Consider the following 20,116-nt stretch of genomic DNA (forward strand, 5'->3'; position numbering starts at 1 on the left):
TATTGTAGAAACGACTTCTGTTTCTCACAGCTGAACAACAGAAAACTGACAGTGATCAGCTCAGGTACAGCTCATGTGCTTTATTCAGTGTTAAATGCTAATATTGCGAGTGTCAATGCTATTTTACACGACATTTATTGCCGTACTACTGAAAGCAGCAGCAGAGAATAAACCGTCTGCTCAGAATTGAGACTCGGAGCAAGCCAACACATATCAGTGATTCAGCATCTACATTTATTCATGTTAAAGAGGTTTAATATGCATTAATCAGATTATAAACCTTACTATTTGGCTGGAGTGCAGTGAGTGCACTATTCTGTGCTTCTGAATGGCTGTATTTACACTTCTGTCGTGTTTCGCCTGGTGCAAATAGCCAAACTGCATATTACTGCGTATGTCGTCACATAGTGTGATGTTATGCTGCGTTCACATCAGACGCGCGTCAAGCGCGAGTCATTTACATGTTAAGTCAATGCAAACGCGCAAATAGACATCCTGCGGCGCGATACGCGCGAATGGCGCGGAGCGAATGACGCGAATTGCACGGTGCGAATAGCGCGATACGCACGAGGCGAATTGAGCGTTTTGCGCGTTTGACGCGCTTAATGAGCGTTTCACGCGAATCTCTCGAGTTCGAAAATCTGAACTTCAGCGGACATCCGCGCCGCGTTAACCAATCAGAAGCTTGCTCTTGTGGGGGCGTGATTGTGACGTAGAACCTGTTGATGGTGTCCCAGGGCAAATCCTCCAGGCGACACCGACAACAAGTCATCAAACTGGGTTTGGCTCAGTCAAAGGCACCGCTGGAAGTCTCCGTCATCCAGGTTCAGTTTCTGGAGGAGTTTATGAGCTCACAGAGCTGGATGCACCTCTGAAAGGATGCAGTGGACTCATACAGGACCCTAAACGTATCGACGCTGTTTTTCAGTCTTCATAAAGCACATTAACACTGTTATTTAAAATCCATGTTAGCCATTTAACTATGAAGCTAGAGTCAACGCGCAGAGTTAAGCCCTGCCCATCACGCGAATCCGCGTCTGTTCTGAAGTGAATTTGACACGCGAATGAAGCGAGTAACCTCAAATGTTCATGCGGCTATTTACACACGAATAGCGTTCCGCGTCTGGTGTGAACACAGCATTAGGACACGGGGTTACAATGTAACCTGCTCACCTAATGGTTATATTATTTGCTAATTAATAGGGCTGTAACGATACACCAAACCCACGATTCGGTTCGTATCACGATTTTTGACCCACGATTCGGTTTGTATCACGATTTTTTTTTTTTCGTGTGGGGTGGGAAAAAAAAGATTTTTAAAACTATTTTTTATTAAATAACATTTGAAAATCTTTAGAAACTAAACATCAAAGAACAATATTAACTATGCAAATTATTAACAATATAAATAGCCATATATATATAAAATAAATAAATAGCCAAAGCTATCCCTTCTGTTTTCATTGTAACAAAATACTGTTGAAAAACCAAACAGAACTAAACTCCATTGTGTAGATGGTCCAAGCATGTTGAAAATTCTTTTTCAATCAAGTTCTATTACATAGAAAAAGTAAATTAAATAGCTACTAGGGATGCTCATTTCGTTAATTTTGCTAACCAACAACCACCGCTCATTAATCGGTTATTACCGGTTAACTGGTCAGATTACTATTAATTTTATATTAAACAAATTGACGTGTCTATTTTGTGTCTGACACATTAAATATAGCATTTTAAAATACTGATTTATTTGTATATGTTAGAATATTAATAGCGGAACAGAACAACAGAGCATTTCCACGCACCTGCAGTGTTTAGCACAGAAGAGCAGAATAATCTAAATAAAATGAATAAAATAAATAGGACTGCACTAAATAATTTTCACTTAAATAATTAATTTATATTACAAAACGAAAATACTGACTGATTCTTTTTAATAACCGGCACAGGCTTTTTTTTCCAATCATGTTTTTTTTTCTTCCGTCAAATAAAAATCGCAGACTTCCTCAAATCGCTCGCTCCATGGAAAATATGCATTTATTTAATGCCCCACTGTTATTATTATAATCACAAAACCTTTTACATTTTAATAGAAATCATTATTTTAAAGATTATGTCCTGATATAGCCTATGGTTTCCTCTCTCTCCCTCGCGGTTCAAGTGCGCGCGCTGCGTGATGAAAAGACAGCAACAATGCGCTCATATGTGAACTTTTTGTAAACAGTTTTGTTGTTTAAATATGATATTGCATTAATCTGCGTATATGCTTTATAAGCTGTAAAATAAAAAGTAAAACCTATTTGTTGCGTTTATTACGCAGATCCAGGTCAACATAAGCGCTGGTTAAGCATCAACAGGTCTGTATCAAACAGCAATATTCTTCTTCCATTTTGCTTCTTTGGCAAATGTGTCTGTAGGCACGGGTTACACGTTATCATCCCGCAAATTAAGTATGCCTTGCAGTTAAACAAGTGGCCGAAAACGAGGCGCACCTCACTGCCTTTATTGACAAGGAAAAAAGAAGAGGCGCGCTCCTCTTATGAAACGACTGAATCAGCTGGGTATCAATTGTGCAAAAGTGTTGCTGTCTGTGTTGTTACAATAGTAATATTTAATACTATTGTGATATTCAAGATATGTATATTCATACAGCTCTGGATAACTTAAAACAGCGATTAGACCTTCAGAGCGGCATGTGTCCTGAAGTAAAGCGAAACGGCTATAAACTCCAGCAAGATAGAGTGATTGTATGCAGAGCCATATACCTTTATCTCTAAATAAAGTATAACTATAGAAACTGTGTTCATCTTAACTGAAAGCTTCGTCCTGTTTTCGCACAGCACGGTTACAGAAAAGTTTGCGCTGTTACCTGACATCTGGTGAACGCCCATCCCTCTCTGCGCAGCCACATTAACAGTGTGAGCAAATCATCGTATATGCGCTGAAAATCCAGCCGCTTTGACAGCATTGGCAATGTTTCTGGCGTTGTCTGTTGTCAAGCGGGGTTAAGTTGGTTTTGTTTTTGATATTCCTGACACATTCAGACAGTCCCTTACTAAGAGCTCCGTGCGAGCTCTCCCGGCTAAATATTGCAAGGGCTTAAACGGAGCAGTGCTTGTAATGTCGAACGAAAAAAAGTGTTAATTAGCTCAACTTTTGCAGGCACGCGTGACGTTATTGGAAAGGTATCACGGGGTGTGTCGCGATTCTCCCTTATAACACCGCGACACAGGATCGTAGATCTGAGTGTCGCGATTTCGATTTTATATCGTGTATCGTTACAGCCCTACTAATTAATAACCTTATGTGGGCCTCTGAAGAAAGAAAGCCTCTGAGTCTCATGTCGGAGTCTGCTACTGTCCACCGGAGGTCACATTCTGGTCGCGGACGCATGCTTTGAGAGCCTTCCTGACTGAATGAATGAAATACACTGTTCTCCACTATCTGGCAACCCTGGATGCTGAAATATAATTGGCTATACTGGCATTGGGCGAAATAATGACCAAAACGAAGACAGACGAGCAAATATGATGGTGTTTTTATGCTTTAGAAGAGTCAAAAGCTTACATACAGCACCTTTAATGATTGATTTTTCACTCCTGATCTACATTTCAGTTTCAATTTTGTTGTAGAGCACAATTAAACTACCGAAATGTGCTGTACAGCGTAAATACATGTTTACACCATTAGGTGTGTTCATACGTGGATTACCGAGTTAGCTGGATTTGTTTATTGACGATCTGACACGGTCAGGATGGTTTCATTCTTCAAAACTCAGCTGTTGTAATAGCAACAGGTGTGAATACACAAACCTGATCAGCAGCTTAGTTCATGTAGGCAGCATTAGACCGGGTAGAACAGTAGTACTTATAGCTAGGCCTGTCACAATATCTAGTTTTTATTGTAGTATATATTGCACCAAAATGTACTGTGATAAACAATATTACTGTCATTTTATGCCACTCATCATTATATAATGCCTGATTGCCAATGTAATATCATCACAGTGCAGATGCACTCTTACAATGAACACATCATATTTCATTCTGAAGAATATGTCATGTAATTCTAATCATTTTAACAGGTAATAACTTGGCATAGGAGTCAGAATGTGAAAACGCATATCCTAAATAAATAAATAATAACTGTTAACGATAAAGTGCAGGGTGAACAGTAACAGAGGCTGTGATGTCTGCTAGCAGATCTATTTTCTGCCGTCAGGCACGCATAGTATACAAATATAATATAATAATTTATAGTAGGGCGATTCAGCGGCGCAGTAGGTAGTGCTGTCGCTTCACAGCAAGAAGGTCGCTGGGTCTAACCTCGGCTCGGCTCAGTTGAAGTTTCTGTGTGGAGTTTGCATGTTCTCACTGCGTTCGCGTGGCTTTCCTCCGGGTGCTCCGGTTTCCCCCACAGCCCAAAGACATGCGATACAGGTGAATTGGGTAGACTAAATTGTGTGTAGTGTATGAGTGTGTGTGTGAATGTGTGTGTGGATGTTTCCCAGCAGGCCCGTGCAGAGACCGTCCAAAGGGCATGTGCAGGAATACATTTTTGAAGAGCGGGAGGGGCGGGGGGGGGGGGGGGGGGGGGGGTGGTTGTCGCGTGTACTAAAGAGCGACAACACCGCTCTTTAGTAGGCGCGCGCTCTTTAGTACACGCGCCAACCCCCCCTCCTAATCAGCTGTGTTGTCGCGCGCGTACTCAAGAGTGGTGTTGTCGCGCGCCTACTGAAGGGCGGGACCGAGGGTGTGTCGCGTCGCGGGGGCACTTTTGATCATTTTGGAAGGGCACTTTCTATCCAAGACTAAAAAGGGCATGTGCAGTGTACAGGTTGAGCCCTATGTGTGCACGTGCCTGTTTCCCAGAGATGGGTTGCGGCTGGAAGGGCATCAGCTGCGTAAAAACGTGCAAGATAAGTTGGTGGTTCATTCCGCTGTGGCGACCCTTGATTAATAAAGAGACTAAGCCGACAAGAAAATGAATGAATGAATAATTTGTAGTAAATACTAGAGTGTTTTATAAACATACTGACACTGGCACCTCCAATAGAGATAGAGATGTTGCACAATCAGCTAAACTGTTGCTAGAACCGTTATTTTAGATAAGGGCAATATATATATTGCATCATTAAGGTCACATCCATGTGTTGTGTGATATGTCCATGTATTGATTATTGTGACAGACCTCCCTACAGTAGTACCTACAGGTTCCCTATAAGAAAAGTGGCAAAACAGATCTGAAAAATGTGAAGTATTTTTTAATTAAATAAAATGTATGTAACCTACACACCAAAATATAAGATATAAAAAGTGTCACAGGCGTGATCCTCTCCAAGGGGTTCTAAGAGAACATTTATTAGTGACTAAGTGCCTACTCACACTATGCCATCCGTACAGTACCCAGGCCCGTTTCCCAGATCGTTTGAGAAGTGTGAGTGCGCTGAATTGGGCTCAGGCACGGTTCACTTGGCCGGCCCTGGCCCGGTTGGAAGAGGTGTGCCTGAGCGCGGTTCACTTGGGCTTTGGCGCGGTACGCTTGTGTGTGAGTGCAAAACGAGGCAAAGCACGAAACTGAAAGCGAGACGTGACTTTTAAGGGACTGTTTCATATGGATTTATTAATCATTCTTACTGTTCAGTGAACGCAAACTGCCGTAGTTTATTAAAGACGCAAACCCCTCACTGCACGACAGCTGCACCTTCAGCAGACCTCCTCATTCCTGCAGCACGAGGGCTTTATGATTGTTTATGAGCGCCAAAAGTGGCGGATCTGTCCGGCGAAATATCTGACTGCGTGTCCCCGCATCCCTTAGGACTGTTTGGCGAAATATTTGACGGCATATCAAACGACTGAAACGATAAAACTAGAGAAATCTCCACTGTGCTGCTGAGTGAGAGAGCGCTTCTCACTGAACAGCGCAGCAGCGATGACGTAAGCGTGCCGAAGCCCGTTAGTGGTGTGAGCGCGGGCCGTTGGGGGAAACGGGAGGGGGGACAAGCGTGCTTTGGCCCGGTTCGAGGCAACTGTACCTAGTGTGAGTACGGCCTAAGTAGGCCTATAGGCTAATTTTCATTTAATCATTCATTTTCCTTCGTATTAGTCCCTTATTAATCAGGGGTCACCAGGGCGGAATGAACCGCCAACTATTCCAGCACATGGTTTAGGCAGCGGATGCCCTTCATGCTGCAACTCAGTACTGGAAAACACCCATACACACTCATTCACACACACACACTCACACATATTTACCTAAAGTGCATGTGTTTGGATTGGGGGAAACCGGAGCACCCTGAGGAAACCCACGCCAACACAGGGAGAACATGCAAACTCCACACAGAAACACCAACTAACCAAGCCAAGACTTGAACCAGCAACCTCTAGCTAGCCACTGTGCCGCCCCAGCTATTTTTCCCCAATGCAATTTTGCTCACATGGATAATTGAATATTAATCCGATGATGTCATTATGCTGCTGCGCCATCAGCCAATCGCTGCTTTGCTGATCATGATATGAAGGATGGATGGATCTGTCCTTCACAACACACAGTTCATCCAGACATTTTAATCTTGAATTGCGAGCTTGTTTAAACAACCAAATTAGCCAGAGATCAGTTATCAAGATGAACAGATCCTGGATCAGCAGATCATTTAAGCGCGGTGTGAAGAACAGACCCCTGACCACGAGATGAACGTAAACACACTCGGAGCGGTTTTCTACACACCTGCAACACAAACTTCTGGTCGATGTATTTCTTGGCTATGTTTGGTTGAAAGTCTGGTGACTCTAAAAACCGCAGGAAAAACTCATAGACGAGCTGTGGAAGGAGAAGCAGGATTTACAGCATTAGTTTTGAAAAATGTGAAGAGAAAAACATTCATTCAACATTCACCTTTACGCAAATTGATTTAAAAGTACAGTTATTTGTTTATTATTAATATTTTAGCTTTTCTAAATCAATCAATAAATACATGATATATTTGATAGATTTTTTTAAATGATAAAAATTACTGTACTGATATACATGCATACATACAGTGCATTCAGAAAGTATTGATAGCGCTTCACTTTTTCCACATTTGTTTATGTGACAGCCTTATACCAAAATTGATTAATTTCCTCCACATTCTACACACAATCCCCCATAATGACAATGTGAACAAAGAGTTTCTGAAATTGTTGCAAATTTATTAAAAATAAAAAGCTGATAAATCACATGTACACCAGTATTCACAGCCTTTGGGGTGAAGCTGTGAATGGAGCTCAGGTACATTCTGTTTCCTGATCATTCTTGAGTTTCAGCAGCTTCATTGGAGTTCACCTGTGCTCAATTCAGCTGAAGCGTTATGAATACTTTCCAGATGCACTGAAGTACAGTACATACACACAAACAAACACAGACACGGTGCATAATAATAATAATAATAATAATAATGATGATGATGATGATGATGATGATGATGATGATGATGATGATGATGAGAATAAAAAGAATGCATTATTGTTGTTGCATGCAAAGTGATTTAAATCAGTTATTCATCATCATATAGCATTTACAAATCATTCATACACACACACACACACACACACACACTAATGAGAAAAATAGCAAGAATGCATTATTATTATCATTAATAATTAATCACACACCTTAAATATTTATTTTAGTTACAAAAAACACTAGCATATTTACACATATTATCATCATTTCATTACATTTTTTGTACAGTAAAACATTCTAAATTAATGATTTTACTAGTTGAAAATAAATCATACATACATATATATATATATATATATATATATATATATATATATATATATATATTTTTTTTTTTTTTTTTTTTGTAAATATATATGATTTTATATATATATAATATCCCATGTCTTTTAACGGTTGCATTTATTTGACCGAAAAAAAATTCCAGATTGCAGAGTAAAATTTTATCAATGAGAAAAATGTTTTTGTGAGAACATGAAACAGTAATGTAAAACAAAATTTAGCAACAGTACAGATGTCTTAATAATAATAATAGTAATAATAATAATAATAATAATAATAATAATAATAATGACAATACTAATAGTAACTAAAACCAATAATAATAATAATAACAACAACAATAATAACATTATTATTGTTATTATTTTTATAATAATAATAATAATAATAACAATAACAGCTATAATAATAATAATTATTATTATTATTATTGTTGTTATTATTATTATTATTATTTAATAAAAATAACAACAAAATAATTATAATAATAATAACAACAACAATAAAAAATTAACAACAATAATTATTATCATTATAATAACAATATTATTATAAAAATAAAAAAAATAATAATAGCAATACTTATATTAATAATAATAACAACAATTATAATACAAATAATAATAACAATAATAATAATAATTATTATTATTATTATAAAATATAATAATTATAATAATAATAACAGCAATAATAATTATAATAACAATAATAACAATATTATTGATAACAATAACAACAATAATAAATATAATAATATTAATAATAATAATAATAATAAATCATTATCATAATAATGATAATAATAATAATTACTCAAAGTACACAAAACACAATAAGAATACAACCAAAAAAAGAAAAACATATGTATAATAAAAAATAAATAAATCACAGTAATTTGTCAGAGCGCAATAACCAGTGAACACAATAAATAATGTATAATTACAGATGAACTGCGAGTTTGATCAATGTGTAATGTGTATTTTCTGTAAGGCATTCAGACCTGCAGGTGAGGCCAGGCCGCTTCCAGTGTGGGTTCATCCTCCTCTGGGTCAAACTCAGCTCCCGTTGGGTTGGATGACGGCGGTAACGTCCTGAACATGTTGACTGCAAACTGAAACACACAAAATATAATACACTGATATAAGAGTTTAATTACTTACAGAGTTTGAACAGCAAACAACATCAGGATCTCATTTACAGTTCTGGAAAACACTCTTTACTTTGATTTTAAAAAAATATTGATTTATTTAATTTTTTTAATTCATACTCATTTATTTTCTATTATTACTACTGCATATACACAAAATTATTTATGTTCCAGCATGTATAATATCTGGCTTGACTGTATATTCTACTACCACTGCATGCATGCATGTATGTATGTATGTATGTATGTATGTATGTATGTATGTATGTATGTATGTATGTATGTATGTATGTATGTATGTATGTATGTATGTTTGTTTGTTTGTTTGTTTGTTTGTTTGTTTGTTTGTTTGTTTTATTTTTTAATTATTATGATTATTATTATTACGAATAATTTTTGTATTTTTTTATTTGTAGTTTGTTGTTTTATCCATTAGTTTGTTGTAGTTGTTAATATTATTTATTGTAGTTATTAATTATTGTTATTGTAGTTATTATTACTATTATTATTTATTTATTGTAGTTACTGTTGTTATTTTTTTTATTATTTTTTATTGTAGTTATTAACATTATTGTTATTTATTTATTGTAGTAAGTTATTTTATTGAGGTTATATTTTTATTTAGTTGTTATTTTATTGTAGTTAATAGTATTATCATTATTTTATTATTAATAAAATTTATTATTATCATTCATTTATTGTGGTTCCTGTTATTTTATTTATTTTTATTGTAGTTATTAAATAATTATTAATTTATTGTATTTATTGATTAGTGTTATTGTAGTTGTTGTTAATATTTATTTATTTATTGCAGTTGGTGTTATTTTATTATTTTATTGTAGTTATTAACATTATTGTTATTTATTTATTGTAGTAACTTATTTATTTGAGGTTATATATTTTTATTTAGTTATTTTAATGTAGTTATTAGTATTATTTTTATTATATTATTCACTTGTGTTGTGGTGTTTTATTTATTTAGTTTTTATTTTAATGTAGTTATTTTTATGATTATTATTATTACTATTATTATTTATTGTAGTTATTGTTATTTTATTTAATATTTTTATTGTAGTTATTAATATTAGTGTTATTTATTTATTGTAGTTATTGTTTTATTTATTCTTCTTGTGGTTATTTATTTCTCATTTAGTTCTTATTTTAATGTAGTTATTTTTATGATTATTATTAATATTATCATTTTTGTTGTTACTGTTATTTTATTTATTATTTTTATTGTAGTTATTAATATTACAGTTATTTTTTATTTTTTATTTATTTATTTATTTATTTATTGTAGTTATTGTTGGTATTTATTATTTAATTATTTTATGTATTTAGTTAGTTATTATTTTAATGTAGTTATTATTATTATTAGGGTGCACTCACACTATGCTATCTGAACCGTGCCCAGCCGCGTTTCCCAGTTCGTTTGAGAAGTTTGAGTACCCTGAATCTGGATAGGCATTGTTCAGTAGGCCGGCCCTGGCCCTATTGGAACAGGTGTGCACGGTACACTTGTAGTAGGGCTGGGCGATTTTTCAGATTAATTCAAATTAGAGTTTTGACGACGATTTAATTTTATACTAAATCGAGAATCGCGATTTTTAAAAAATATAAACATTTAATACATTATAATGGCACCAATGCGCTTTAGTTTACTCTCTGTATGAAGCAGGAAGCACACCAGAAGTGCCTCTCGGCGACACGCGCAAGTTTCTATAAACACACCACACCGGCACCGCCCAGTCACGATTCAGGACGCAGTTAATTTTTCAGCCAAGCCACAGAGCGTTATCTGATTAGCTTCATGTTAAATATCATGTGAATGTGCGCGTATGGTGTGTGATAGTTTAAACTGTCATGTGCGCGCCGTGTCGCGGCGCTTCTGGTGTGTGACCTGCTTGACTGCCTGTTAAAGCGTGAAGTCATGTAGGATTTTACTTGTTGCATGTCTGTGTGGATTGTCAAGACATATTCCCTCATCAAGTCGATAAACTCGATCTCAACATGTTTGAAGGATGTAAAACCCTGCCATGTGAAAACCGCGCTGATCTTTTGGTTTGAACACGAGTATAAGTGAGGGCCTGTAGCAGTGAAAATGAAAGTAGCCGCCCCCATCACGTCATTTAGTGGACCTAGTTGAAAACCAGACAGATCAGCCAGCATAATACAGAGAGTGAAGCAAAGCGCATCAAATGATCAGTATTTAAAAGGGGGAAAAAAGAAAAATAGATTAAATATATTATTTTATATTAGACACACATCTGGTGCTTGTATTATACGTCCACAACTTCATGCATTGTGTAAATTAGGCTTTACAGTTTCCATGTTCAGTCCTTTTCATCCACTGTATCTTTGTTAAGAAAAGGCAGCAGCTTTACAACCCGACATTAAATCAGAAGACAAAGTCAAAGCCGAGCTGACAGCCAATCTTTCCTAGGCTCAGCAAAACTTGCAAAAAATCCCTCTGTATTCCTGCAACTGCAATATTTACACAAATATTTCTTATTCAAATCTTCAGCAGCGCTATTTAACTCGTGAATTTGTTTTACATTTATTTACACCTTGACCGATTTTTGTATGACATGGCCATTAAAAATACAGTGTTCCTTAACCAGATGGTTTAAGTTACTTTTAAAGAGAGTGTTACTTCAGTCATGTTGTTGTAATGTTTTGAGAAGAATAGTGACACAATAAAAAAAATAAAATAAAAAATAAAATAAAATAAAAAAACGAAATCGTGAATCAGTCAAACTTTATAAAAAACCTAGATTTTTTTATTTTTTTTGCCAAATCGCCCGGCCCTAACTTGTAGTGTGAGTGCAAAGCTCGTCTAAGCCTGAAACTGAAGATGAGACATGACTTTTAAGGGACTGTTTGATTTGGATTTATTAATCATTCTTACAGTTCAATGAACGCAACCTCTTCATTCCTGCAGCACCAGAACCTTATGATTGTTTATAAGCATCAAAAGTGGCTGATCTGTTCAGCGGAATATTTGACTGTGTGTCACTGCATATCAAACCACTAAAATGATCTAACTAAAGAAATGTCCACTGTGCTGAGCGAGCGCTTCTTACTGAACGCATCATCGATGACATAAGCGTGCTCAGGTGCAAATGCAATGTGAGTGCAGGGGGGGGCAAGCGTGCTTTGGCATGGTTCAAGGCATCTGTAAATAGTTTAAGTTCACCCTTAACCTATATATTTATTCATAGTTATTAATATTATAGTTATTATTTATTGTATTTATTATCATTAAATTCATTGATGTATTTTCCTTTTGTTAATTCATAAATGCTACGAAGCTGAAGACAAAATTATTAGACATTTTAATACTTTACAGATAATTCCCAAAGGGTTATTTAATGAAGAGAATTTTATTAAACATATTTAAACATAATAGTTTTAATAAATAATTTATTTTGTCTTTGCCACGATGGCAGTACATGATATTTTACCAGATATTGTGCAAGAACTCAGCTTAAAGTGACATTAGACTTAGGTGCAATTAGACTAAGGTTAAGGGGGTGAATAATTTTGCTCACAGCAGCTTTTTTATGCTTTTTTTATTCATCCAAAGTAAAATAAATACAATTTTCTCACACAACTAAACCTGAAGCTAACCCACAATCATCCCTTAAGCATATAGAGCGAGTACAGATCATTAATGAGTTAATATTACCCAGCAGTCGCAACAAAGATGCCACAGAATAAAGTTGGACCCAATTTTCTTTATTTAAAACAGTGCATATGATTTAAGAATGAGCGCTCGTGGATTAATGAAACGTGGCACCACATGCGCAAATTAATCATAGGAAAGGGTTTTAATCCTCCCGATCGCAGCACTTTGAAGTTCTTGGCTTTAATCATCAAAGTGTGTGTGTGTGTGTGTGTGTGTGTGTTTGAGGAGACGTGATGCTGAAGAGAACACATTATCATGCTTATTTCTCAAGTCCATTTGCACTTGGATAGGCTTAACATCAGCTGCGGGTCTAATAAATATCAAAGGGATGCGATTGAGCGCAGGAATAACTGCAGCTGGCAGAGCCCACGGCGGGTCAATCCCAAAAACACACCCTTAAAAGGAGGATAGGACAACACTGAGGAGCAACAGGTTCACACGCAGCCTTCTATGGGCCACAGAATCATGCATCTGAAATTCATGTCAGAATAATGTGCTTAAAATGTAAAATAGGATTCAATTTCAGATGAACTGCATGTAAATGTGCATACAATGTAAAATCACGAAGTTTATACGTGCATAAAACTGGGAAATGGGCGATGGAGTGGCGCAGTAGGTAGTGCTGTCGCCTTACAGCAAGGAGGTCGCTGGTTTCTGCGTGGGTTTCCTCCGTGTTCATCCACAGTCCAAACAAATGCGGTACAGGTGAACTGGGTAGGCTAAATTGTCTGTAGTGTATGAGTGTGAATGAGAGTGTATGGATGTTTCCCTGAGACGGATTGCGGCTGAAAGGGCATCCGCTGCGTAAAAACGTGCCGGATATGTTGGAAGGAAAATGAATGACTGAATGAAGAATGGGAAATTATTTATTTTAATTGACTGTAAATGTGCATACAAATAGGTTTAAATAAATGTAAGATATTTAACTGTAGTTAAATGTAAAAATGTGCAAAAATACACTGTGAACAAATCGTAAAAATAAGGTCAAATGACTGGCAGCTACGGCTGCCAAACAAAAAGCATGATATTACGGTAAAATGTCTTGAAAATGTCTTGAAAATGTTGAAATAAAGTGCAATAATAATAATAAATCTACAGATATTTTCAGTAAGACGTTTACAAAGAAAGTAAAACTCTTATTGTGTAACTTTATTAAACGTATTTGATTGTAATAATCTTGGAAAAGTCTGTAAAATCAGTGTCTCTTTATAAACATTTTAATGAAACTATCTGTAGATTTACTTTTTTGCACTTTATTTCAACAAACATTTTATCGTAATTTTAAGGGGTTTTTTTTGTTGTCATTTGACCTGTTTTACGATTTTTTTTTACAGTATTTAAATATAAAAATATTAAAAAGTAAAAAATAAAAATAAAAAAATAGTTTAAATATAAAAATACATTTAAAGTAAAACTAGTAAGTGTTTACTGTTTAGCATTCTCATAAACCTTAATATTAAGGGTGTCACGATCCTCCAAATCCTCGATTCGATTACATTTTCGATTCTAAAGTCGCTGTTCGATTCGATTTTCGAGTAAGAATAATTCATTAATAAATAAAGAATTTATTATTAGTAGCCTACCGTTTAAACTACCTGACCTGCATGATCTTTGTTTTACCCATAAACAAATCATACAATAGATGAATGAATGTAACTTACACACATAATTACCACCTGTCAATCACTTTTTCTGCGGGACTCGTGAATAGGCAGTGATCTGTGTCGTTATAATGGCTTCTATCTTCTATCGGCTCAACCTTAATACGTACATAGCAGAGCTTGCAAACTGTGTTTTGTCAACATAACTCACTGGAAATCCAAAATACTTCCACACTGTCGACTTCATTGAAAGAGGAGAGGGATTAAGCTCTGTCGACGGGTCTCCTGAGTCTGCAGTTCAACAAGCGTTTTTTTTTTTTCCCCGCTTGGCAGCATCGACGATACTATTTTTTGATTTGATAATCGAAATTGAGCATAAATTTCAATCGATTTCGATTTTTAAATCAAGGGTGACACCCTTACTTAATATACCAAGGTGCACAAGTAATTACAATATTACTTTAATTTGGAATATTACAGAAAACTCACACATTTCCTCCAGAAGAACTGTTAAAAACTGAGAGTCATTTTCCTTTAAACCATTGTACATTCTTTTACAGAAAAAAAAATATTAGTTTGTTTTACAATTATTAGTTTCATTTATTTTACATTAAAAACGTAATAATAAATAAATCAGTTAAATCTGTTCCATTTGGGGTTTTTTTTCATAAAAAAACACTACAAAAAGTACAGATAAGGGAACCGTTACTGATACCGAACTGATAAGTGGTATCGATAAAAGTAATAATACCGTTAAAACCTTAACAAAACCCATTCCTATTCACACCTCTATTACAAATACCAATATACATACACAGCGAAGCCTGAAATTGTTCATACCCATGACAAATTCTCAATTAAAGTTTTTGTTCAAATAAAAGCAGCGACGCAGTGGCGCAGTAGGTAGTGCTGTCGCCTCACAGCAAGAAGGTCGCTGGGTCGAGCCTATGCTCAGCTGGCGTTTCAGTGTGGAGTTTGCATGTTCTCCCTGTGTTCACGTGGGTTTCTTCCGGGTGCTCCGGTTTCCCCCACATTCCAAAGACATGAAGTACAGGTGAATTGGGTAAGCTAAAGTGTGTGTGTGTGTGTGTGGATGTTTCCCAGAGATGGGTTGCGGCTGGAAGTGCATCCGCTACGTAAAAATGTGCTGGATAAGTTGGTTCATTCCACTGTGGCGACCCCGGATTATTAAAGGGACTAAGCTGACAAGAAAATTAATGAATGAATGAATGTAAATAAAACTAAATGTTTTATCCACAATGATGCCTCTTGTACATCCTCTTATTATCTTTTGAGAGGAGCCTGGGTCAGTTTTGATTAAAAAAAAAAAAAAACACTTGCTGGTTGTGATACCTCTATTTCAACTGCAAATATCAGGTAACAAAGAAGGTCCGACTCCATAATTTATTAAGCAAATCAATCTTTTCTAAAGGGAGTTTTTTATTTAATAAATTGTGTGCATAATAGTTTAAGAACTGATTTATTTTCTCTTTGCCATGATGAAAGCACATAATATTAGACTAGATATTCTTTAAGACACTTCTATACAGCTTAAAGTGACATTTAAAGGCTTCACTAGGGTAATTAGGGTAAAGTTAGGGTAATTAGGCAAGTCATTGTATAACAGTGGTTTGTTCTGGAGACAATCCAACACTAATATTGCTGAAGGGGCGAATAATATTGACCTTAAAATGGCTTTAAACAATTAAAAACTACTTTTATCCCAGCCGAAATAAAACAAATCAGACTTTCTCCAGAAGAACAAATATTAGAGGAAACACTGTGAGAAACTCCTGAATCTAATAAACATTATGAGGGAAATATTTGAGAAAGAACCAGTGCTCACCATGTGCACCACCTCCGGATAGATGGGTTCTGTGATGACGTTCCGGTTGTGGGTGATGTACTCCACCATCTCGCTCAGCGCCGCACGCTTTACTTCTTTCCATTTCAGGTCGCTCAGCGGGTCGGAAACGAAGTCGAAGAGAACGCAGCACTGGCGCAACTTCTGCACGAATAACTTCTCCTGCTCGGCGGGAGGAACATCTGAAAACAAGCAAAAACACCCGTCAGTCGCATGAATCAACTTGCACTACAGGTCTGCTGAGCGCTAGACTCTGATTGGCTGATGGTCATTCTAAGGCAGTGATCTTAGGGTGCTTTCACACCTGTGAATGGATTCAGTTGTTCCGAAACAGAGATTACAAATGTTACATTGTTGCTCTTTGCTCTTGGAGCGGTTCGCTTTCACACTGCAAAGTTTCTAATCGGATCAAAAGAGCTAAAACAAGTCACGTGTGAGTAAACTCTCCTCACATTGGTCAGAGTGTCAGGGTTTATTTTGCAGAGTCCTGCTCAGCTGTCAGGAGAGGTGGTGGTTTGGTGGTGATTGACAGGGTGCGCGCGTGACGTGTTTGAGGAGAGATGCGGTGGGGAGGGGTGAGAAGGGTGCACGACGATGCCTATTTGAGGACTGGGAGAGAGACGAGAGATTACCGGGAGATCTTCACTCGTTTGCGGGCATCCGGGAGACTCGCGAAACTTCCCGCCCTACTTATAATTCTCTCTTCATATAGCCGTAAGCCTATTACATATCCATAAAACACAGTGATATAACCGCGCTCGGATCGGATCGCTTTCTCACTGCAATCGAACCGCTCCAGGGTTCGTTTCAATCGAGCCGAGACCACCTCATTCAAGCGATCTCGGAGCGATTACTTTGGCGCGGAAAAGAGCGCGATTGCCCTGTTCACATATGCCAAACGAACCGTGCTAACTGGGCAAACGAGACACGTTCCGAAACAAAAGTGTAGGTGTGAAAGCACCCTTAAACTCAATTCCTGGAGGGCCACAGCTCTGCAGATATAACCTCCAACTCACACCTGCTGCTCTAGTAGTCTTGAACACCTTGATTATTTGGATCAGCTGTGTTTAATTTAAATAGGACTGGAGCACAGCTGTGCAGAGCAGAGGCCCTCCAGGAATCCAGTTCGAGACCCATGCTCTAAGGCAGGGCTTCCCAAACTTTTCAGCCTGCGCCCCTCAATATGACGATGCCAGTGACTCGCGAAGCCCAATATCCTGGTTATGAATACAGAAACCTTGTATGCAATGTCACACACACACCAATACACCCAGGTATATTCTTCGTTTAATGTCAGTGCTGTAAATGGGCCAGAAATTTTAACCTGGTGTTATAAAATCAATCTGCTGCATCTGACGCTATTGCTGTGTCTTTAATATAATGTAATTACTACTGGGGTCGCAATTCAATAGAACTAGTAACTATAAGCTACTATAGTAACTATATAGTATTTATAAACGACTATTTTTTTTCTCTTCAGTAGGTCATGGATAAAATATGGTCATTCTTATATGATTTAATAATAATAAATAGATTTTTTTAAAATCACCAGGCGACCCTCCTTCATTGTCCCGCGACCCCTCGAGGGAACCACTGCTCTAAGGTGTATGGTTAAGCCAGCTAAAGTAGTTCCGGCAGGTTTTGAGCACATTGCAGCTCCATATCACTCCGCTGAATGATTAGAGTTATTACACAGTCAAAAATCACATCACAACACAACAGAAGGAGGAGGAGATGTGGAGGACACTAGTGCTACACACAGGAGCAGTTTGAGGAGGACACACACCTGACTAATACACTCTTAAATACAACATCTCAACAGTGGAGAGCTGAGGAATAGCACCGTATTCACCTCTGGTCTGTTGGGTCTCTGGTGTGCTTTATTTACTGATAATTGAACTGATTCTGTTTTCCAAATAGAGTTGACCATTTCCGTTATTTTGTGCTTTAGCTTCAGATGCTAACCTTAAGGCAGACTCCACATGACATGCCTGAAACACTATTATAATCAGGGCTTTACATTAACTTTTTTGATCACCAGCCACTGTGGCTATTAGATTTCCAACATTACTAGCCACCTGCCATTTTCACTAGCCACAATTTTGTTGTTTGGAAATAGGGTTGTAACAATATACCGGTATGACGGTCTACCACGATTTGAACGTGCACGATTATCATACCATGAACAATTGCATATCAACGGTTTTAACCCTTAAAGACCGAGACAGCCGCCCGCGGCTAAAAATAAGTATTGCTCTTTAATGTTTAATAACTTTTGATCCGCTGATCCGATTCATACAATTCAAAGATTGGCATAAAGAAGAGAATCTCAGCTTTCCAGTGCTGTATCACATAACATTCGCGGACTTTCAGAGGCTCCGGAATCAGTGCGGTTACGTCATCAAAATTTGACCACGCTGATTTGACAAAGAAACGCTCGTCACTGTGTCTCCGGACAAACCAGACATGATACATTGATGCATTGTCCCTCCTCCATGCCCAGATTGGTTCAAACTCGCTATATCACAACCAATAAGCATAGGTTTCGCTTTTGTTTGTGGACCAAACAATGAGCTTTTTGAACAACACGGAATGAGAGATGGGCATACATTTCTGCGCGGCTAAATAAAAGGCAAAAAAAAAGTTTTGCATGAAATGATTCTCATACTAAGTACTTTTGCATGCACAGCAGCACAGAAACATGACAAAACAGTGACACCGCAAAGACGAACTGCTGCTCTTGCTGTTTTCAAAAGACGCAAATGAAGGTGCAGCTGTTTGTCTGCATTGCAGACAACCATATCCAAATCCATATCCACAGACAACCATATCCATGCTGGCACATAAAACCTAAGGATGTTCCATATTGAATCTAGTTTCGTTATGTAACTATTTATAGTATAGTAAATATTTATATCTATTTTTTACTGAGGATTTGCACCATGTTTATTTGGACTTTGACACATTATTTATTATTTTCTTATTTTTTTATTTGTTCATTGTAAGTGGTGTTGTTTATAGTAACTGAAAATATATTATTTGGAAAAAGTCAAATTTGCTTCACTGTTCTATTATTTTGTAACATTTGCAACATACCGTATACCGCGAAACCGTCAAACCGTGGTATTGTTTTAGACGATTATCATACCGTAAAAAATTCATACCGTTACAACCCTACTTGGAAAATATATTTTATATAAATAAATGTGACTTTGACATGCTAAAATGACTTAATTTAGATGTTGTGTTGTCCACATCCCTCCTCATTCATTTCACTGTTTGTGTGTGTTGTGTGTGAGCTTGCTCACTGTGCATGAGCAAATGGGTTGTGTCGCATTGCAAGTGGTTTTTATTTGACATGACTTTTTAGGCCTCAGAATAAAGGTTTTACCAAATTCATCTCTAACCACACCAAAAAGAAATAATTATTTCTTTGGCACATATTTAAATGTGTCAAAACAAGCAAATATATAGCTGTATACATGCATATTATTCAACAATTTATTTTTATTAACATTTAAAAAGATCTATTGTCATGCATCTAAAATATGCACAGTAATCTGTCCTGGCTAAAGGTCCCAGATCAGCAGGTACTACACACAAGTGGGGAGTTCATCTCATATTAAAGAAATGTTATTGTAAAGGATGATAATTAAACTATATTACCAAAAATGACCAAAAGAAAGCAGGTAAAAACAAACCACGAGTGATAATGAAAGTATGATCACGTGCCTGAGAATAATTAAAATGAAAGCGGTTCAAGGTAATTGTACACAGTGCAAGTATGCCAATAGTCCCTTCAGAGTGTCCTGGGTTTTTCCAGAGGCCTCCTCCTAGTGGGTCATGCCTGAAACACCTCACTAGGCAGGTGTCCAGGAGGCATCTCTCAAGACTTCTCTCAATGTGGAGGAGCAGCAGCGGCTCTACTCCAAGCTCTAATCCATCTTTTTCCAGTGGAGCACCATGGCCTCGGACTTGGAGGTGCTGATTCGCGGCAGCAAACCGCACCAGTGCATGCTGAAGGTCCA

At 36.9% G+C, this 20,116-nt stretch overlaps 1 protein-coding gene across 8 annotated transcripts in view; it reads right to left on the bottom strand.

Moving 5' to 3' along the window:
• ppp2r5cb (protein phosphatase 2, regulatory subunit B', gamma b) overlaps positions 1–20,116 on the bottom strand; it is a 65,404-nt gene that overhangs the window by 23,408 nt on the left and 21,880 nt on the right. For all 8 annotated transcript variants that reach the window (XR_012395556.1, XR_012395555.1, XR_012395557.1 and 5 more), the window contains 3 exons: positions 16,071–16,270; positions 8,789–8,899; positions 6,727–6,819 (listed from right to left, as the gene is read on the bottom strand). Coding sequence is in view for 4 of the 8 variants with exons in the window: in XM_005160898.6 (XP_005160955.1) it covers positions 6,727–6,819; positions 8,789–8,899; positions 16,071–16,270 (404 nt within the window). In the remaining 4 variants the exon portion in view is untranslated. The remainder of the gene's footprint in view (positions 1–6,726; positions 6,820–8,788; positions 8,900–16,070; positions 16,271–20,116) is intronic.

This window comes from Danio rerio, chromosome 20 (assembly GCF_049306965.1).
Source record: "Danio rerio strain Tuebingen ecotype United States chromosome 20, GRCz12tu, whole genome shotgun sequence".
Classification (NCBI taxonomy): Eukaryota; Metazoa; Chordata; class Actinopteri; order Cypriniformes; family Danionidae; genus Danio; species Danio rerio.